The 18,636-nt window shown below is 33.9% G+C and overlaps 1 protein-coding gene across 3 annotated transcripts in view; it reads left to right on the top strand.

The window, feature by feature from the left end:
• Nucleotides 1-18,636, top strand: part of LOC105210150 (protein neuralized) — a 43,172-nt gene that overhangs the window by 12,328 nt on the left and 12,208 nt on the right. Inside the window, exon 1 of one of the 3 annotated variants that reach the window (XM_011180945.3) lies at nt 1,301-3,265. The exons of the other annotated variants lie outside the window; for them this stretch is intronic. Coding sequence (XP_011179247.2) covers nt 3,118-3,265 — 148 coding nt within the window. The 5' untranslated portion in view covers nt 1,301-3,117. Of the gene's footprint in view, nt 1-1,300; nt 3,266-18,636 lie in introns of those variants that run through there. 3 annotated transcript variants of the gene reach the window in all.

The following is an 18,636-nucleotide window of genomic DNA, read 5'->3' as shown; positions in this document are numbered from 1 at the left end:
AGAATAAAAGATTTTAACATGATCAAAATTATAAGCCTCTTAAAACTGTGTTCTTGGTAGGTATCTCTGTAATTTTTTTATACAAATCTTGAGAATTTTTTGGTCAAAACATCAACATTTTGAAATATGAGTGAGACTTTTTTAATTTCAAATCATTAAAATTACTCTTTGAAAGCATTTTGATTTTTTAACACTTGAACTTTTCAAATACTATAAGAACTAGTTATTGAGTTCTTACGTGGATAACACATAACCTTGAATATATAAAATTTGTCTATAGCTATGTGTGTACATACTATATCTTATACGTATATAACAAATATAATTTTCTTAGGTATAAATTTGATCAAAATAACGGTATAAATATAAAATTTTAAAATATTTTATTTAAATATTTTAAAATAAAAAAAAATCTTATTAAATAATATCAAATGTTTAAAATATTATCAAAAAATATCAAATCAATCCGAGCAATATTCTAAGAGATACACACTTTGAAAGTTTTTCCCATCAGTCAGTATGAATGTAAAACTTTAAATACTTTTATCTCAAAACTATATTTTTCAAGTCGGCGGACACGATTTCTCGAAAAGTTATGAAGCGGTTTTGTCCAAAATTTGCACACACCTTAGGAATAACATTATCTAGTTAATGACCGAAGGATTTTTTTAGGGTTATTACAACTATTTTTTCGAGCCAAAGTCAGTTTTTTGGTTAAAATCCTGTCAAAAATTCTAATTTCAATATTTTATTTTTTCCTTCGTTCATTAACTAGATTTATCCATGTCCTATCGAAAAATTTTTGGTTTATTTATTTTAAATGAACCATTCATGAGTTATTAGGTCCACCGAAAGACCCTTTTTTTGACACGTCATGGGAGATGATTATTTAGTGCAATAATTTCAAAAGATTTGTGGAACTATGCCAACTTATAAAATATATAATCTTTATAGTATATATTTTTCTAAAACATGATTTATTTAATATAAATTGTAACGGTTTATAGGAATCATAACACTAAATTTAAGGCGTCTGAGAGACAATTACTTTATGCAACTGCTACTTACTAATTTTGCTTCCGAGCAAATAGCTTCATTTTGAGAAACCTTGAGCAATGTTCATAACTCAATCAGCAATTGCAATTTACATTAAATACGGAAATTATACAAAATTGCTATACTACAGTTCCCACAAAAATAATATTGCTCATCCTTGCAAAATCATTTTTTCAGTTCAGAGTATTTCGCCTTCAATTATTTATTTATTTATTTAATTTCGATATTTGAGTGAGTGCAATACACATAAAAACTAAAACAGATAAATAAAAAAGCGTCCAATTGAAAAATATACAATATATACAATATACTTTTTCTTCTCTTTGAGCGCAAATGCGCGCTCAATCGAAACGAAATTATTCGCAATTGAATTTTTGCACCGGTGCACATCGCGGTTACGGTTGGGTGAGAAAAGAAAAGAGTACACCAACACCAAGAACCCCTACCACCACCACCACCATCAATACCACCATCAACAACAACGCCAACGCCAACACCAATACCAAAATCGACCAACCACCAAATGCGAGCACTGTGGCAGCATATGAAGGTAAAAAACAACAACAACCACAAATCTAAGGCAGATAGTTGCACTGTGCAACTTTGATATGAGTTGATACAACAACAATAAAACACAAGCGCACAAACTTGCGCAGCTTGAGTGATTTGAGTCGAATGCAGAATAAACAGAAAATGTGTAAAAATAACGAAACAGCTGCAATTCTACCAGTGTATGAAGACGCCATCAACAATGAAATAACAAAACCAAAAAACACTACGTGCATTTCATTGTTGTTGCTATATCCAGGTTTGCCTGAATGCCTGCCTCCGCAGACACACGTATACACATACATAATCAGCAAGCGACAGCCAAGAAGCTAGCCAGCAGTTAGTCACTCGAGCGTTTGGTCATAAAGTTGCCTTGCCCATGCAAGCGCGCAGATAGTTTACAAATACAAACAATGAAGGCATATCTAACTACATGTGTATGTCTGTATGTATGCACCTTATCGCTCATTTATTTAAAATTCTACTCGGTAACTCGTCGTCGCACATTTGTTTATCTGTCGATTTGCCGGCCGCCTGCCTGCCTGCCTGCCTGCTTTCCCAACCCAAGTTGTGTGAAACTCACTCAAGCGCTCGAGTACAAAGTGCTGAGTGAGTGAGTGCGCGAGCGAGTGGTTGCATGAGTGCGAGCCACGGTCTATCAACAGCTGAAACTAGAGTGCTCAATTTTGACCTGGCCTTTCTTTGCCAGGAATTGTTGACGTCGTCGGGGTTATTCAGTTAGTATTCTCACGTCAAACGGTTTAGATCGACTTTCGCGCGATTCGCAAGAAACACCATAAATGTACATTCGGTCGTTGGCTAGCAGCTTGCATGCTCGTTAGGTTTTCTTTTGGCTTGCTTGCTTGCGGTTATAGGCAATGTGCGCCAGTTTGTTAGCGCTGTTAATGACGTCTTTTACTTAGAAGCAAATCTACTGCTGCCAACGCGCATTGTTCTTGCATATCGCTAAATAGTTTTTTTGTGTTTTGATCGTGTCGGTTATGCGCTGTAGCGCATAGGAACTTTTGCGTTTAAAGGAAGCTGTAAACTGTAATTAAAAGCTACGAAAAAATAAAGAAAAAGTTTTAAGAAACGTTTTTTGCCAAAATAACTCTCGACAGAAACCCTACAGTGTTAATAAATAGAATCGTTAAAGTTTTAAAAACACACTTGACACAAAAGTGAAACAAAGTATATATTAAAATAAAAACTAAAAAATATACAAAGTAGTGTGAAATGAAATAAATTTTATTTAAAATAAATAAAATAAAACAAAATCAAAACCTAACCAAATAAACAAAATGTTCTAACAAAAACTTAAAACAAAAAAATAATCAACATTTGTTGTTGCTGTTGTTGTTTTAACTAGCATACCAAAACGTCGCTACGACACACCACAGTTTATTTAATATAATAATTTATTTTTGTTTCGAAAACTTGCACGCCGCAAGTCTCCACATCACCAAAGTTAATTTGTATTTTTCGTTATACAAAATCGAAATAAATCACATCATGGGTTTATCGGAAAATCAAGCCAACAGCTATATGCCCACTAGCACAGGACCTGGCGGTCAAGTCGTCGTCGTGGAGTGCCCAAATCATCGAATTTCCAACAAAAAGCTGCATATCTTGAAGAAGATCAAGAAACGTTTTGGATTAGGTTAGTACCATTTGCGCACAGTTTGCCTATGTGTGTAGAAAGCACATTAAGTAACGAAAATCGTTTCCGTAACAATAAAGTAGAAAGAATCTTCTCAAAATCGTTTCCCTAACAACTAGCACCTTGTGCATATAAATTCATAAAATCAACCCCTACTACGGAGATATTTCTTTAACGGCCTGTAGAGCGATCTTGGCTGTGTCACGATGCATTTTTTGTAGCAAGTGTTCAGAAATGGGGATGTTATTTACTTCAACTTAAAGCATTTCACAAAAACCCCAACGTTTCGTGTAGATAAATTATTTTATCTTCTCGATTCTTTTGAGATTTCAAGATTTGAAAAAAAAAAAATGTATTCGTTGCAAAGAACTTGCTAGAAGCGTATTTTAAATATAAAAAACTGTCTAATCTCAAAAGTAAACTAAAAAATCTATAAACTCCGGAATTATCGAATTATGTTCAGCTTATATTTTTTATAAAAAATTTTTGTTTAATAAGTTAAGAATTTTTTTAAATTTTGATTATGTAGTTTTTTTTTGTAAAAAATCTTAATTACATACATACAATTTCCAGTGTCCTTCATGTTACATTAACCAATATTTATAATTTTCACTCAACCATCGCGCTTATTCTCAAGTGCGTACCGCATGCACATAAACAAATAAATCAAGTAGTAATCCATTATACACATTTTGAAAGAGTCTTTAATATTACATTTTTCAGCTTTCAAACGTTGTTTATGAATTTTTTTAAACAATAATTATGCAGGTCCACTTAATAAAGCTTTTATATAAACATGCATGTATATAATGAACAAAATTTATCCTCTTACATACATACAAATAATTACCTCAATAACAGTGGCGCGGCAGCTATAAAAATTTTTCATTAATGTCAATTAAAACTGTTCAAATGTTTATATATATATTTTTTTTTAATTTTTATTAAACATTTGCAAATAAACAATAATATAAGATACTGAAAAATATTCCCACAATATTTATTGTATATACATATGTACATATGTACATATGTGTATGTAAATTGTATGTATGTGAGTGTATGTGACTTTTCCCTGCAGCATGTACACGATTTAAAATTAAAAATTCAAAAGATTTGTAGACTCTTCAACACGTACAGTTAACAGCTGTCTGCTACACCTACACCAGCACCTACAATTTCATCGAAACTCTCTTCATACACTACACCTATGCATACATACATACATATATAATATATGTATATCTACAGATGTGCCACTTAACATTGTCAGTTTACAGCTGTCTTAATACTATAAACAAATATTTTTGTATTTGTTGTTGTGAAAATCAAAACAAATAATATTAAAAAAATAAATAATTGTAAAAGCATTCATTCAATTAAATATTACGTGCTTTTCCTGTGAATTTTTATAATCATGCTTTTTCTCTCACCCATCAACCAACTAAATTAATGTGTTATTTATTGTTATTATTAAATTTGTATGCATTTTTTATCGATAAATTGTCCACTTCTATTTTATGCTTTCTTTGCACATTCACCTTCTGTGTTGTTTGTCGTACTCATTGGCGGTCTTAACACAAAAGCACTTCAACTACTAAAACAATAACAATATGTAAACCAAACAAAAAACCGTTTGTCACACATATACACATACAGAACTCATAGCAGCGGCTATAATCACGTGTGCTTGTTGGCATGGCTGACGCATAACTCATACGCCCAGTAGGCTCGACCCGCCGCTCCTTTAGTGCGCTTAATTGTTTCCACGCATACACATGTTTATTTATGTATATGCTTGTGTGTATTTATTGTTATTACGCGTTTAGTATTAACCGATAAAAAATATTACCGTTTGCGGTGTTGTTGTTTTCATATGTGTATTAGTTTTATTTTCTTTGTCATGTGTTAATCTTTGCAACGCTCTTCTGCAAAGCTCGTTTGGCGGCAAGCAGCCGAAAGCGTAAAAAAACCGCTTGCACATACTTCAGTCGGACGCACGCAACTGTTTGAAGTTTTTTCTTGCTTCAAGTATACATTTTTTTCTGTTTTTCTTACTCGCTTTACCTTTTCAATTGTCTTCGCCGGCGCTACAGCTGGCTTGCTGACCAAACGCCGCCCGTCTAACGTCATACGTCACTTAAGCATGGGAATAAATTCTGGTTTTGCTAAGCGCGGCGCACACATACATACAAACACAGTTGGTGCGACCTCACTCGCTCAGCTGCATGTGAATTCATTGGTTCGCGCTCTAATGCCAGCATTGTGCAGCATCAACACTTTACCGTGAATTGCCAGTGTCAGCAGTGCTGTGTGGAAAAATTGTCACGTTTGCTGTGCCGCACCTCAACCAAGCAGCTAAGCGCTCTCAATGAACTTCAATTGGAGGGAAAATTTGTGCACACACAATTTGTAGCATACGAGTATATAGCAATTCAAAGAAATGTGCAACTGCAATTTGCAACATCGTGCATAAAACCGGTTGCCATTTTATTTGTGTGTGAATTTTTTTCTTTCATTTCTCATTAAATAGTTTTCACAATAAAGCACCGTAATGCTCGATCAGCTGTTGTGTATTGCTTTTGGCTGTTACCACATTTGCCTGTTGTTGTTATTACTGTCACCATACACCTGGTGAAATGAGAAATGAGTAAGTCATAGGGGCTAATGCACATTTCATGCTTATCTCTTTACACTTGACTCATCTCGAGTATCTATTGTAAAGCACACTCCATTTTTACACTTCAAAAGTTTTTTTTCGTTCTGTAAATCACATTTAAGCGATTTGTTGCGAGCATTATTGTTGTTGTGATTGCAACAAAACCTAAAGCCGCAAGTGTAATGATGATTCATTGCGTGCAGCGTAGTCACCTTACCCACTTGTGCGCACTTAATTTAAGCATACAGCTTTTCTCACCTATGCATTTAGGCTTTCAAGTGTCAATTATGTGTGAGAGCCACTCGTTAGACACTTCACAAACACTGTGGATGTCTCACCTATTTCATATATTGGCCGCAAGAAGATTTTGCTACCAGTATTTGGTGTTTTTTTTTTATTTTGCTTAAAACTGATAATTGCAATATTTTGCACTTTTTTTAACAGCGAGAAAAGTATTTTGAATAAAAAACGCATTTTTGTTATAGTCCAAGGTTTTTTTTTATCTATTTTCTTCTTTCTAGTTATTTTTTCTTAAAAAAGTATTTCTGCTTTCCTTAATTTGTCAGTCGATCATTCTTTTTACTTATTATTTTGCATTTATTCAGTGCCATATTCTTCCTTAGATAATATAGATATCAACTACCTATCAACTCATTTACATACCTCAACATATACCACTACCCATACAAACCTCAACTTACTATCAAGCCTAAAATCACCCCCTACTCATCTGCCCCCAATATCTACAATTTTCGCTTTACAACCATTCCATTTATTATTTAACATGTTTTATTGCTATCTCCTTGGTTACCTCCACAACAAACAATACATACATAGTTTTGCCGTTAAGACAACCAACCCAATTGTCTGTCCTCTTTTTCATGTTTCCTTCCGCGTTTACAACAAAATATTTCGTTACGTTTACTCAATTGTTGTTGTTGTTTCTTATCTTCTCACGGTTTACTTTAACCCAATTTTCACATTTTTTCTTGTTTAGCTTTTATTTTACGTATTTGTTTTTGTTTTTTGTTAGTAAGTTTTTGTTGTGTTTGGTTTCTAAGTTTGTTTGTACGCAACATTGAGTGCTTTACTGATTGTTACCTGGCTATTTATTGTGAGGCGCCTTAAGCTCTATGACTTCATTATCAACGGGGGAGCAGAAATATTGCGTTGCCATTGATTTGCTAACTAACTATCAACATTTTGTTTACATTGCTCAGTCGCTTCTTCGTGCAATGGATTAGTAGCTTGTAGTACTGACGAAGAGAGCACACTGGCTAGAATCGGATTGCACTTTTGCATTGCTAAATTTGTACGTGTTCTCTGTTATTATTATTGCATTCCTGTACTTCCCATATATGCCAAATGTGCGTCATCTTCGAAACCAATATATTGGTGGGGTTTTACTGTTGTTACTAAATAATAAAAAAATTATTCGTACCTGTGCAAACTGGTTGTGCAAAGGGTTCAAGAATTTCATCATGCACTATACTTTATACATATTAATAAAAATTGTATTTATAGCCCCTCAAGCACTCGTGATCTTGAAATAAAAGTCTGAATCATAAAATCAATGTACTTTCCCAATTAATAAATTAATAATTTTAATTTCACCACGCAATTATTATCGCAATTAACGCAATTTTATCGAACAATTACCTCGTAAAGATAGCTATAATAAAATTCTAAAAAAAATTGATTTAAATTTAAAGTTTTTTATTAGGTACGATCGTACAACAATTTTTATTATACTCCAGTTTCGCTACTATATAATTTCTTGATTAATTAAAAGCCTTTTAATTTACGCATAATTTTGCATAATTACACGCTTCATTTTTGAGCGAAATCTTAATTGTCGCAGCTGTTATTTTAAACAGCTGATTATTAAACATTTTAAGATTTTAGAAACTCCTGAGGTACAGACAAATATAAAATTTGTATGTTCAAAATTATACTAAAAATTTGTTATTATTATTTAGTATATAGTTATTTTAATTAAGATTCAACACATTCGACTTTTATCACAAAAAAGTGGCAACCTTTGCGAATACATATTTTTGCTATACGTGTATTCGCATAAATATCTACCGAACTTACAAACAATCAATTTAAACAAAATTCAATGAGAACTCATTAATATTGTTTCTTAAAATGCCGCCTTCACATAATAAGCTTTGTTTTTGTACCCGTTTTTAGTTTTGTTTAAACACTTATCGCTTTAAACTGTCGTTAGCCGCCTTTATTTGTGAATCCATTGTTTAATTTCAATATTTATCTTACGCCAGTATGAATACTTCAGTTTTAGCGAAAAGTTTTCCCAACGCCTAAACGTTTTCGCTTTCAAACAAATCTAGCAACAAACCGGTTTTCATTAAAGATTCTAAGCTGCGTTTTGCGCACCCGGCGAAACAAGCGTAAGCAAATTAAAGGCATAAAAATGCAAATGATCCGGTGGGAAATTAGTAATAAGTCTATGTGTTGCATGTACGAGTATATGAATTGCTCAAAGGAGCGCTTGCCAAACGGACGATGATGTCATTAAATATTGAGATAATTAAAAAATTATGCAGTTTTACATAAAATACAATTTGTTTGGATTATTTTTAATTGAAAGAATGTATTGGAAGAAGGGAGAACAAATTTTGATATTGATTTTACTAAAGTGACGTCATTTTAGCTTGCTCTAGAGTAAAATATTGTATGCAGCCATAATGTAAACACTTTAAGGTCAGCAGTTAAGGTGTATTTACTATTAAAATAATTTTTATTATCCCACAAAAACAAAAAAAAAATCCTAAAAAAATATAAATCGTATTTTTTTTATAACTTGCCTCTTCTTTTACAATATACCACAAACCATACTACATGCTATCTCATTGCGCTCATTGGTCTTCCAACCAATTACCACTGATTTTTACTGACCTCTACGTGCCTGCGGCTAAAGTCAGCCAATTGCATACATATACATCTATGAAACACCTGAGTGAGTGTTCTCACAATAATATATCCGCCATAGTCATAGCTTGACTCAATTCACCTTCGCAATTGTAACTATTCGCTTTGAACTGCTTTGCTTGCAACACGTACAACGTGCAACGACGGTGGGTCCAAAACGTGCTGTGCGTAATTGCTAAGCAAGTGGGCGCGCAAAAGACCAGCTGCCTTGATATTTCACAGCGTATGAGTATAAGAAATTCCTTAGCACCACCAGCGCAGCCAGCTGTTTGCAGCGGGGGTTGCTGTCCTTTGCTTTTTATAAGATTTATTGTTTTATATACTTAATCTTCAATTTTCTCTTCTTTTATTTCTACTTCTCTATTTTCTTGTGAGATTTCGTCCATACTGCAGCTGCTGCGCGTTACCTGATATTTTACCTCATTTTCCAGCGTTTACCTGTTAACTCACCTTTTTTTGGATACAAAATTCGAACGCAACCAATGGTGCCCAATCAGCTGCTATCAGCTGACAAACAGTTGATTGTGTGTTGTTGTGCATGAGATTTCAAACTGGGTTACATTGTCCTCAGTGGCAGCGTGTGTTCAGAAGTTCAGTGCTCGGTTTTCGAATATTGACTAAAATGAGTTGGAATTCGCTATATACATAGCTCTTTTTATTTTAGAATAGCTGCTACCTTAGGCAGAATGATGGCTGAATTTAGATTCGCCGAACATAAGGTGCCAAAAGTTCAATGAACAGCAGTGGCTAGTGCTCATATGCGTGCATTACGTCGTCTAGCGTCGAAGTGTTACATAGTCGTGCTTATTCTTTTATGTTGACAGTTACCTCAAGTCTATATATCATTTATATACACTAAAAAATTAAATAACTGCATTTTATCGCTATAGTTGTTTGACACTCACGATTTCACATTAACTCGATCTGCTCGGCAAATACTACTTGTCTGTGAGTATATTAACATGTCCAAACAGTATCAAAATTTCAGTTGATGCCACTTGCACGTTTTTCACATTATCAAACTACTACACATACATTTAACAACTCATTGTTGTTGCTGCTTGATGCACTCGTCAGCTGGCAATCGGCTTCCACACGCCACACATCCTGTGACCAACGGCGTTAACGTGAGCATGTTAACCTCAAGTGCCGTTATAAACGTCATTGCAGGAGCTTCTGCCTCCAAATATGTATTTTTCACTCTGTTGTTGTTGATTTTTGCTTTGCATGTCCCACAATAGGCTATTACAACTAACAGTTTGTTAGCTTGCTACTTTGTAAATAATTTCTTTGGTTCGTCTCAAACGCGCATCCATGTACAGCATAGCTTGTTGTCAGTTTCCAGCGGGAACCATGTACATACATAGCTACATAGTTGAGATGCGCTTGCCTGTTTGTTGCATGCACCAAATTACCTTATTGCAAATGATTGCTATCACAGTGTAGTGTTTGTTGTTGCAGAGTGGGTAGCGAGCACATCAATATGTTGCTTTGACTTCTTTTCCAACTTTCAATATACAAATTTGGTATCGTGGGAAATATGTTGTTGCTGTTGCTATTGCTGTTTGTGCCGATTTATAAGCCAATTACATTTACATTTGCGCAATTTCTCTTTATTTTTTACGTAATTTCAGCGTCGTTTATTTCTGTGTTCTTTTTCTCACACTCTAATTTTTTTTTGGGCCGCGATTTTTGCAATTTAACAACATTTTTCATTTTTTATTTTCGCTATTTTATTGCAAACATATTTTTTTTTTCTAAATCTCCGCACACTTGTTTATTTTTTTAACGAATCTCACGTTGCTTCATCGCCGCGCTGACAATTTATTTATTTATATATGTATCAACAATTGGCAACACCAGACCGTATCGGCATCGTTAGCGTGGGAATTCGGCGCATTCATTGCAAACGGTAAATCAGGTTTCAGCTTGTTGTTGTGGCTACCGCTACAGCGTTTGATGGTAAATTGATTTTACGCAATGGCATGTTAAACCAAAAAAAATGTACATTCGCACTGAGTGCGCCATCCAACATTTACCTAAATAAGCCAACGAGATGAACGTGCATATGTGTTTGTTTTCCCTTTGCCCCCGGCAATTGTACGTCATTTCAATTTTATGTCGGTTAATTTCAGAATTTTCTTCGTAAACATTTATCATATCGCTTTGTTCAGTTCGTTTGCCACTCACAACTGTCCAAAGGGGTCACAGCAATTAACCCATCACTACCCCCAGACAATTAAACGGTGCTATTGCTGTTGTGAGAATTTCGCTGGGTGCAAAATATGACATTATTTTTCGTAATAAAACTTTTATTTTGATACATTTTTTTTTTTAACAAAGAGTGAAGTAGTAAACGTTCATAATTTTATTTTTTTATATTTTGTTTTCAATAATTTCTTTTCAACATTTTCATTTTCATTTAACTTAAAATTCCACATTTTTATACATTTTCCGAGCGCACGTAATTTTTCTAACTTTAAAGCACTTTGCTCAGCATTTCATAAAATTTATTACCCGCCATTAATATCACGCGTGCTCTTTACACAATTTGTCAACTTAAAAGCATAATTATGTAGCTTTTCGCTGAAAGCTTAATACTGCTTAAATACCCATTTCATTCATATACTTTTTTCTATTTGTTTATATAAAGAATAACATTTTTTTCTAACAGCATCGCATTATTCTAGTGGCAGCTACTCATTTTTCTATTATTTAGCGCTTCATTAGCATGATAATCTAACGAAGAAGTCTTTAACAAATAAAGTACTATATGTATTTGTGTTGCCCGCTGTGTTGCTGTGTTTTTGTGTATGTACATTTTCAAAGCAACATAATTCTAAGTTCTTTTTACACACAAAAGCGCTGAATTATTTGTGTTACCATTTAACAATGTTTAGTTTTTATGTGAGCCTTATGCCGCTAACATTGGTTAGTGGTGGTGATTGACATACATACATAGTTTGCAAAACCCAAGTTAATGGGTTAACTTATCATCATTAATGAGTACAGTTTAATATATTGTCTAGTAAATGTCATTTTTATTATTCATGATACATTTCTGTCAAATAAAATTACATGGATTTTTTAATTTATTTTTTTCTTATTTTTATTTATTTATTTTTTTATAATATTTTTATTTTTTATTTTTATAATTTTTTTTTTTAATATTTTTTATTTTATTTTTTTATTTTTTATAATTTTTTTTAATTTTTTTTTTAATTTTTTATATTTTTTTAACATTATTATTATTATTTATATTTTTTTCATTATTCTTCTATTTGGTACTTTTTTATTTTTTCTTTAATATTACATATATTTTTTCAGCAATTTTTAAACAGAAGATTACGTCAAACGCTACTATGTGACATTTCCGTTAACTGCGAGTATTACCCACCACGCGCTTCTTTGACGACGCCTACTTCACCAGCTTCAAAATACACTTGTTTTATTAATATTACAAGTTTTTCGAACTATTACTTTAGGCTAATCGCATTTTGCATATTTAAAGAAGTAAATTTTTTTATATTTTTTCGCATGGGCGTTTATAAATACATTTCATATGTCTACCACATGAATTCATTCACAAATTTGGTATTAATTGTGCGTGGCGGTGTCGTTGCCCACACACAGTAAACGCTGCCACTTCACGTTTTATTTTACATTTTATTTATCGTTTCATTAATCGATTTCCACTCGATTGCGACACAATTTATTATTTATATATATTTTGTTATGAGTGCGCTTGTAATCTGTATCAACAACATTTTTTTTTATATAGAATGTGGGTGTTTGTTATTGTTTGAGCGATTGGTTTGCACTTTCTGTATTGCACGAATGCAACACTGTTTTCACTTTTTCATTTGTTTATACTGTGTCATAGTAAAACTGCGTGGTCACTTGTGGCGTTGGTGTATAAATTATGTATTAACAATTTGATCGGACACCGCTGAGATCTAAAACAGCTCGTAGGTGTAAATTGAATTTTGATTCTATTAGTGTATTAGTTCTAAAAGTTTTACAAGCTAGTAAATTATGAATTTCTTGGTTAAACTATAAGAAAATTAGAGCTTATTTAAGTTTAGTTAGATTTAAATTTTTCAATTAACGAAATTTTCACTTTTATATTACAGTTTTGATGTCTATTTGTTTATTCTGAGTGCTAAATTTGTTAATTTAATTTCCTTAATTTACGCCTACTACAACTTCTTCATAACATCATTTTTGTGCTAATTTTTGAAATAAAATCCGTTTCTTGCTCCATTTTAATGTATGCCTCGCGCATAACTTCAAACAACCAACGCTTTTGGCGCCGCAATTACCGCATTGGACACTCAACCTACACATTTCCGGTTCCAATTACAGGCGGCAACTTTGTTTTTACCTTTACCCATCCAATTCATATGCACCAGCAAGCCCTTAGCCAGTATTTGGCACGATTTTCGCTTCCTGCCTGCAACTAATTGCCGAAGTTCGATTTGGTATCGTTGTTTTGATTGTCCACACGCGTCGTTTGCCGGCCCTATTGTGCAGCGCAACACTTCCGCCTACTGTTTTTTCGACGCGTGCTGCCACCAAATTGCTTAACGCCGTTTAAAAAGCATTACCGGTGTAAAACAACAACAACAATTAAAGTCAAAGAAATCAATGCGTTAACGCTTTGTAAAAATGCTCTCTTTTAGCGAGTTTAGTGTTGTTATTGTTTCTGGTGCTGCGTTAGTGGCACGTGACCCGTCGTCATGCACCCCATTGGCTTACTAATAGATGGTTGTATATATTATATATTAGTTCATGGCGACGTTCGCCGCTTTGACATACGCAAAATGTAAAATGTCGCGCGGTGCAGTGATTTGTCAATCACTTCTCATTTCTAATTCTAATTTGAAATGTTAATTTGTTGAAAATGTGTGTTTTGTGTAGGCGCATATGTCACCCACTTCTTGTGTATGGTTGTGGGGGTAGTTTGTGAAACGTTTTGTTATTAATATTAACTAATTTGAGGTTATGAATGAAATTTTAATGTTTTTTTTTAAGTTTTGGAATTTGTGATTCTATAACAGGCGAGTATTTTTCGTTTTACATGGGCTTACTGGGTTAATATTGAAATATTAGATATTTTTAATCCATTTAATTCAATAAAATCCAGTTATTTGCCTGCTAACTCATCGATTCAACTTAAACCACAAATTACCTCATCGGCTAGCATCAAACATATCCATCTGTATGTATGTAATTAACTTTATAGCAGCAGCTGCTAGCTTGTGGGCATCGCGAGCGAGCAAGCATTAAAGTTTTCTAGCTGTTCAAATTGCTTCCCAGTTCAACAACACCAAATAAAAATTTCTGCTCTAAAACATTTCTTTGGCATTAGAGGAAGAAAAAAACGAAAAGTGTTTATACTTCAGCCATGTATACGTGTATGTAGTTGTGTGTCTATAATGAGCCATCAGCATGCCACCCCACAACTGCCACACAATTTGCTATGCTTGTTTCTTTGCTTGAAATTATGTCGGCCCGTTCAAATTGTTGCTTCATTTTCTACCTATAACCACATACAAATGTATATGAGTACTCGTGTGTGTTTAAGTATGTATGGGCATATCTTCAGGCATTCGTACTTTGGGCAATGAAGCATGCGACCCCTTCTGAGAAATCGCATCAACGCTGCGGGCGTAACTGCTCGTGCATAGCATTGTGCATCCACTGCCGCTATATAGCTTAATATCTATATATATATATATATATATATGTATGTAATCGCAAGGCAAATGAACCGACTGTGAAGTTATTTTTACCTTGCTAGGCTGCCACATTACAATTTTGGTACGTTTTCGTTTTGGCTTGTCAGTTTATCGAACTGTTGAATTTGCTGGCAGGAGACATACCTACATATGTATGTATATACAAGACGACAGCAACACGTTAATAAATATATTTGAGCGCATTGTAAATATTTTGTTTATGTTTTTAATTATTTTTTTTTTCGTTGCTCGTTTTTCGAAATGCCTTAAAAATTAATTTGGGCTTCTGCATTGCCTACGGTTAGCCTGGCATTAAAGTTAGAAATGTTAGCGGAGCACGCCATTGCGCTCAATTATAAATTTGAGACTTTCAGCCACTTCACGCATCCATAATTCTTTATTACTTCGTAGATAATTATACGCATACAAATACATATAGTGGATACATTGTACTCAAGCACACTTTCAAATGACGCACAAAAATACATAAATTCATATGTTTCAATTACAGAAATGATCTTCATTCGTTCATAACGTTACGCTTTTATAGATTTTGTTGCAGCTTCGTACCTCATGAACACATCATTAATTAATGTGTGGCAAAATATATTTCTTATTTTTGTATGTTTGGATCATCATCATTCGGATATTTATAGTATCTGAATATGCATTTTGACTCCCAGCGCGTTTTGAGTTCCCCTTTTTCAAAGCGTTATTCGCTGTTAGTGTTTGTGATGTAGTGAAAAAAGTTGAAAAGAAAAATAATAAAAGCATAAATGGCCTTCGAGCAAGTAATGGGTCCAAATGCTACATACATACGTTTTTATAAATACACAGCGGCTTGTTTTTTATCTTCAGTTGTGCGTACGTCCCTATGTATGTATATGTATGGTATATTAGTGAAGTAGCGAGCTTTTTTGCTTCGTCTATATTTTAATTAATTTAAAGAAACACTCATTATGTGGGTTTTATAAATACTTACACAATAGCGGTGAAAATTTTGTCGGTTAATTTTTAATTTTGCCGCTCCAGCAAGCGTCAAACTGTGTTGGTCAAGAGTTCTAAGGCCATTCACACTCAACTCTGTTGAGGTCAGGTGAAGTGTTTTTATTGCGTTGCTTCATAAAATTTTTAACAAATTGCAATAATTCACTTTTACATTTTTTGTCTCAAAATATAATGGATAATTAGTCTAAATATTGTTTGGAAAATAATTTTAATATTTGTGGACCCGGAGGAATTTACATCGAAACATCTAATATAAAAAATTATCGTGTCACGGTGTACGTTATTGAACTCCTCTGAAACCGCTCGACCGATTTTCGTGAATCTTAGCGTGCATATCAGCTAGGGTGGAGAATCGGACAACATCTATTTTTCATCCTCCTAAATGTTAAGGGTGATCCACCCCTAAATTTTTTTAACTATCCGCGAAGAAAATTAAAAATTTTATAAAATCGGGAAGTTATTGGTTGTTGAAGTTCAAACCGATCTGGCTAATTTTAGTCTTGAAATATTCGTGGAAGGCCAGAAAAAGATTAGAAAGTGAGTAAATATGGAAAAATTGCGAGGAAGATATCAATAAGAGAATTTTATTCGAGTTGACAAGAAAAATATAAAAAGAGAAACCAAAAAAATAATATTTTGAAGGTTGTCATTGTTGCTTTGGTAAAATATTTTTGTTATTGTTCAATTGTATAAGGTTGTGTCGATAGCCCAAAACAATTTGTAAAAAATAAGGAAAGGCTAAGTTCACGTCCAACCGAACATTTTACACCTCGCAATTTATTGATGTAATTTTATTAAGATAACACACAATTTAACCTATATATTCGACATAAAGTCCAATAGAAAATCATAACATATAGTATATAAGGGCTGATGTGATTCCAGAACCAATTTCACTCATTTTCACCACCAAGGTTAACGGGTATAGTGACAACTTGGCACCTGTTAGTAGGCAAACAAACGGCACATTCGGCCTTGAAATTACTCCTAAATTGCAAATGAACGAAACACCAGTCGGCAAAATCGCCAAAAATAGCGCTATAACTAAGATTTTCCAAATATTCAAAAAGTCGCTGGAGGTACTGCACAGGACTTTAAAAGAACTTGATTGTCGAACGTTTTTGGTGCAGCCAGGATTCTGTTAACAGGTGATTTACGCCAGACTCTTCCAATTATTCCTGGATCAACTGTTACTTACGGGCTAATCGCATGCCTAAAGTCATTTTGTGGCGACACATAAAGTATCGCCAATTAACAACTAACATATGAGTGTATTTGCAACAATATCAAATTGCGATTGTAGAAGCAGTTGGAAATTTTAGGGTCGCAGTTGAAACCTCGATGGATTAACAGCGTTTCCAACAGATTTCTGTCACTTCATTTACTCGAAAGAGAAGTTTTCCTGACATGAAAACTCAATATGATAACCATAAATGACTGATTGAATGACCTATATTGGTGGTAAAAAAAGATATCGATGATCTTAATGCGACAATTTAGAATTTCGGTCCAAGAGAGTTGACACAGCTACAAACCAAGATGACGTCGTCAATTATCCCAAACTATATAAAATTGCCTGTACTATCACCATTCACTTTGCAATTAAAAGTAGTGTGAGTTGTCATCATGCTGCGTAACATAAATCGACCTCGAGTAATCAATATCGTCGCCGAAGCCAAGATTGGACCAACTTAATTTAATGTATTCCTTAACCACAACAACATGTGGCCGGGTCTGCTAGTTTTTATATATTAATTATTATTATCTATATATTATTAAATAATTCAGTCCCTCATTTGTCTACACTTTTTTATAAATATTTCCTTTCATACATACATACATATTTATAACACTTTTGCGTGTGTTGCAATTGCTTTAAAAAGTCACAAAGCGCTACAACAAATTCGCCACAAATTGTTGGGTAATTGTTAGTTGTCTCGTTACGCATGGCTTGTTTTACATGCATTGACAATAATGTCTACAATTTATCTATTATGATACATATGTTTCTTTTTTTTTTCAAAGAGATATCGAATGACTGACTGCTACTCGTATTCGCAAAAGTAATGTTGAAATATGTGGTAAACTCATATTCTGTCACTCTACACATTTCAGTTATTTGACGTATTTTACGTAATCGGTTTGTGCGGTTTCGAATGACCAAAGCTTCATATTTCTAAAAATGCTTAAAAGTCGTCACATATTTATATGCATGTGTCCAATTGCGCTGCAGCAGTGGTGCATTGCACTCCACTTTGACCTCAGCGACTGACAACTGTCAAACTGTTGCTGCATTCATTTTCCTCTATACTCGCTGGCTCTTACATCTAATTTCCGCAATAAAATTGAAAAGTGCAAAGCGGTTTTGTTACGCTTCTCGGCTTTTTTTCGCAACTATTGTAAATAAAATACTAGCGGAAATGCGCCGCCGCTGCCGCCGACAAGTGCAATGCCCACAACAATTCAGCCGGCCAGTTGGCGGAGCCTGGTGCACATTTTCACAGATTAAGAAGTTCATCACACTCACTGCTGTCGACTCGTTTGCGCCTGCTTTGTCCCTTCCGTTGTGACTGGCTGATTTTCTGCCATAAATACATGTATGTTTGTATGTACTTTTGTTTACAGTTGTACTGGCATATAACGCTATAGATATTTATGTGTAGTATTGCGGTTTATTCGCAGTAAAAGCTGCTTCAATTCGCTTTTGTGGCTTCCCTTTATTGTGTTCACATTCAAATAATGCTATAAGTAGTTCTGCGCCACTGCGCTCCACTGCCTCCCATGCTTTAGAAATGTACATTTTTGCAATCAACGGAAGTGGTCATCACTGGGCAGCCAGCAGCGAACTGCGTGAAGTAATTTTGAGCGTCTTTTAGTTGCCATAAATTGCATTTGATTTCATATTTTTTTTAAATTTTGAATATTTTTTTGCCTTGAGTGTGTGTAGTTTCAGTTTGTAGTGCAACTTTTGACATGCAGTCTATTGCTAACTCTTTGAGTGACATATT

Source organism: Zeugodacus cucurbitae, chromosome 2 (assembly GCF_028554725.1).
Source record: "Zeugodacus cucurbitae isolate PBARC_wt_2022May chromosome 2, idZeuCucr1.2, whole genome shotgun sequence".
In the NCBI taxonomy this organism is placed as follows: Eukaryota; Metazoa; Arthropoda; class Insecta; order Diptera; family Tephritidae; genus Zeugodacus; species Zeugodacus cucurbitae.
The sequence above is the reverse complement of the archived record's forward strand: the minus strand, read 5'-3'. Positions and strand labels throughout refer to the sequence as shown.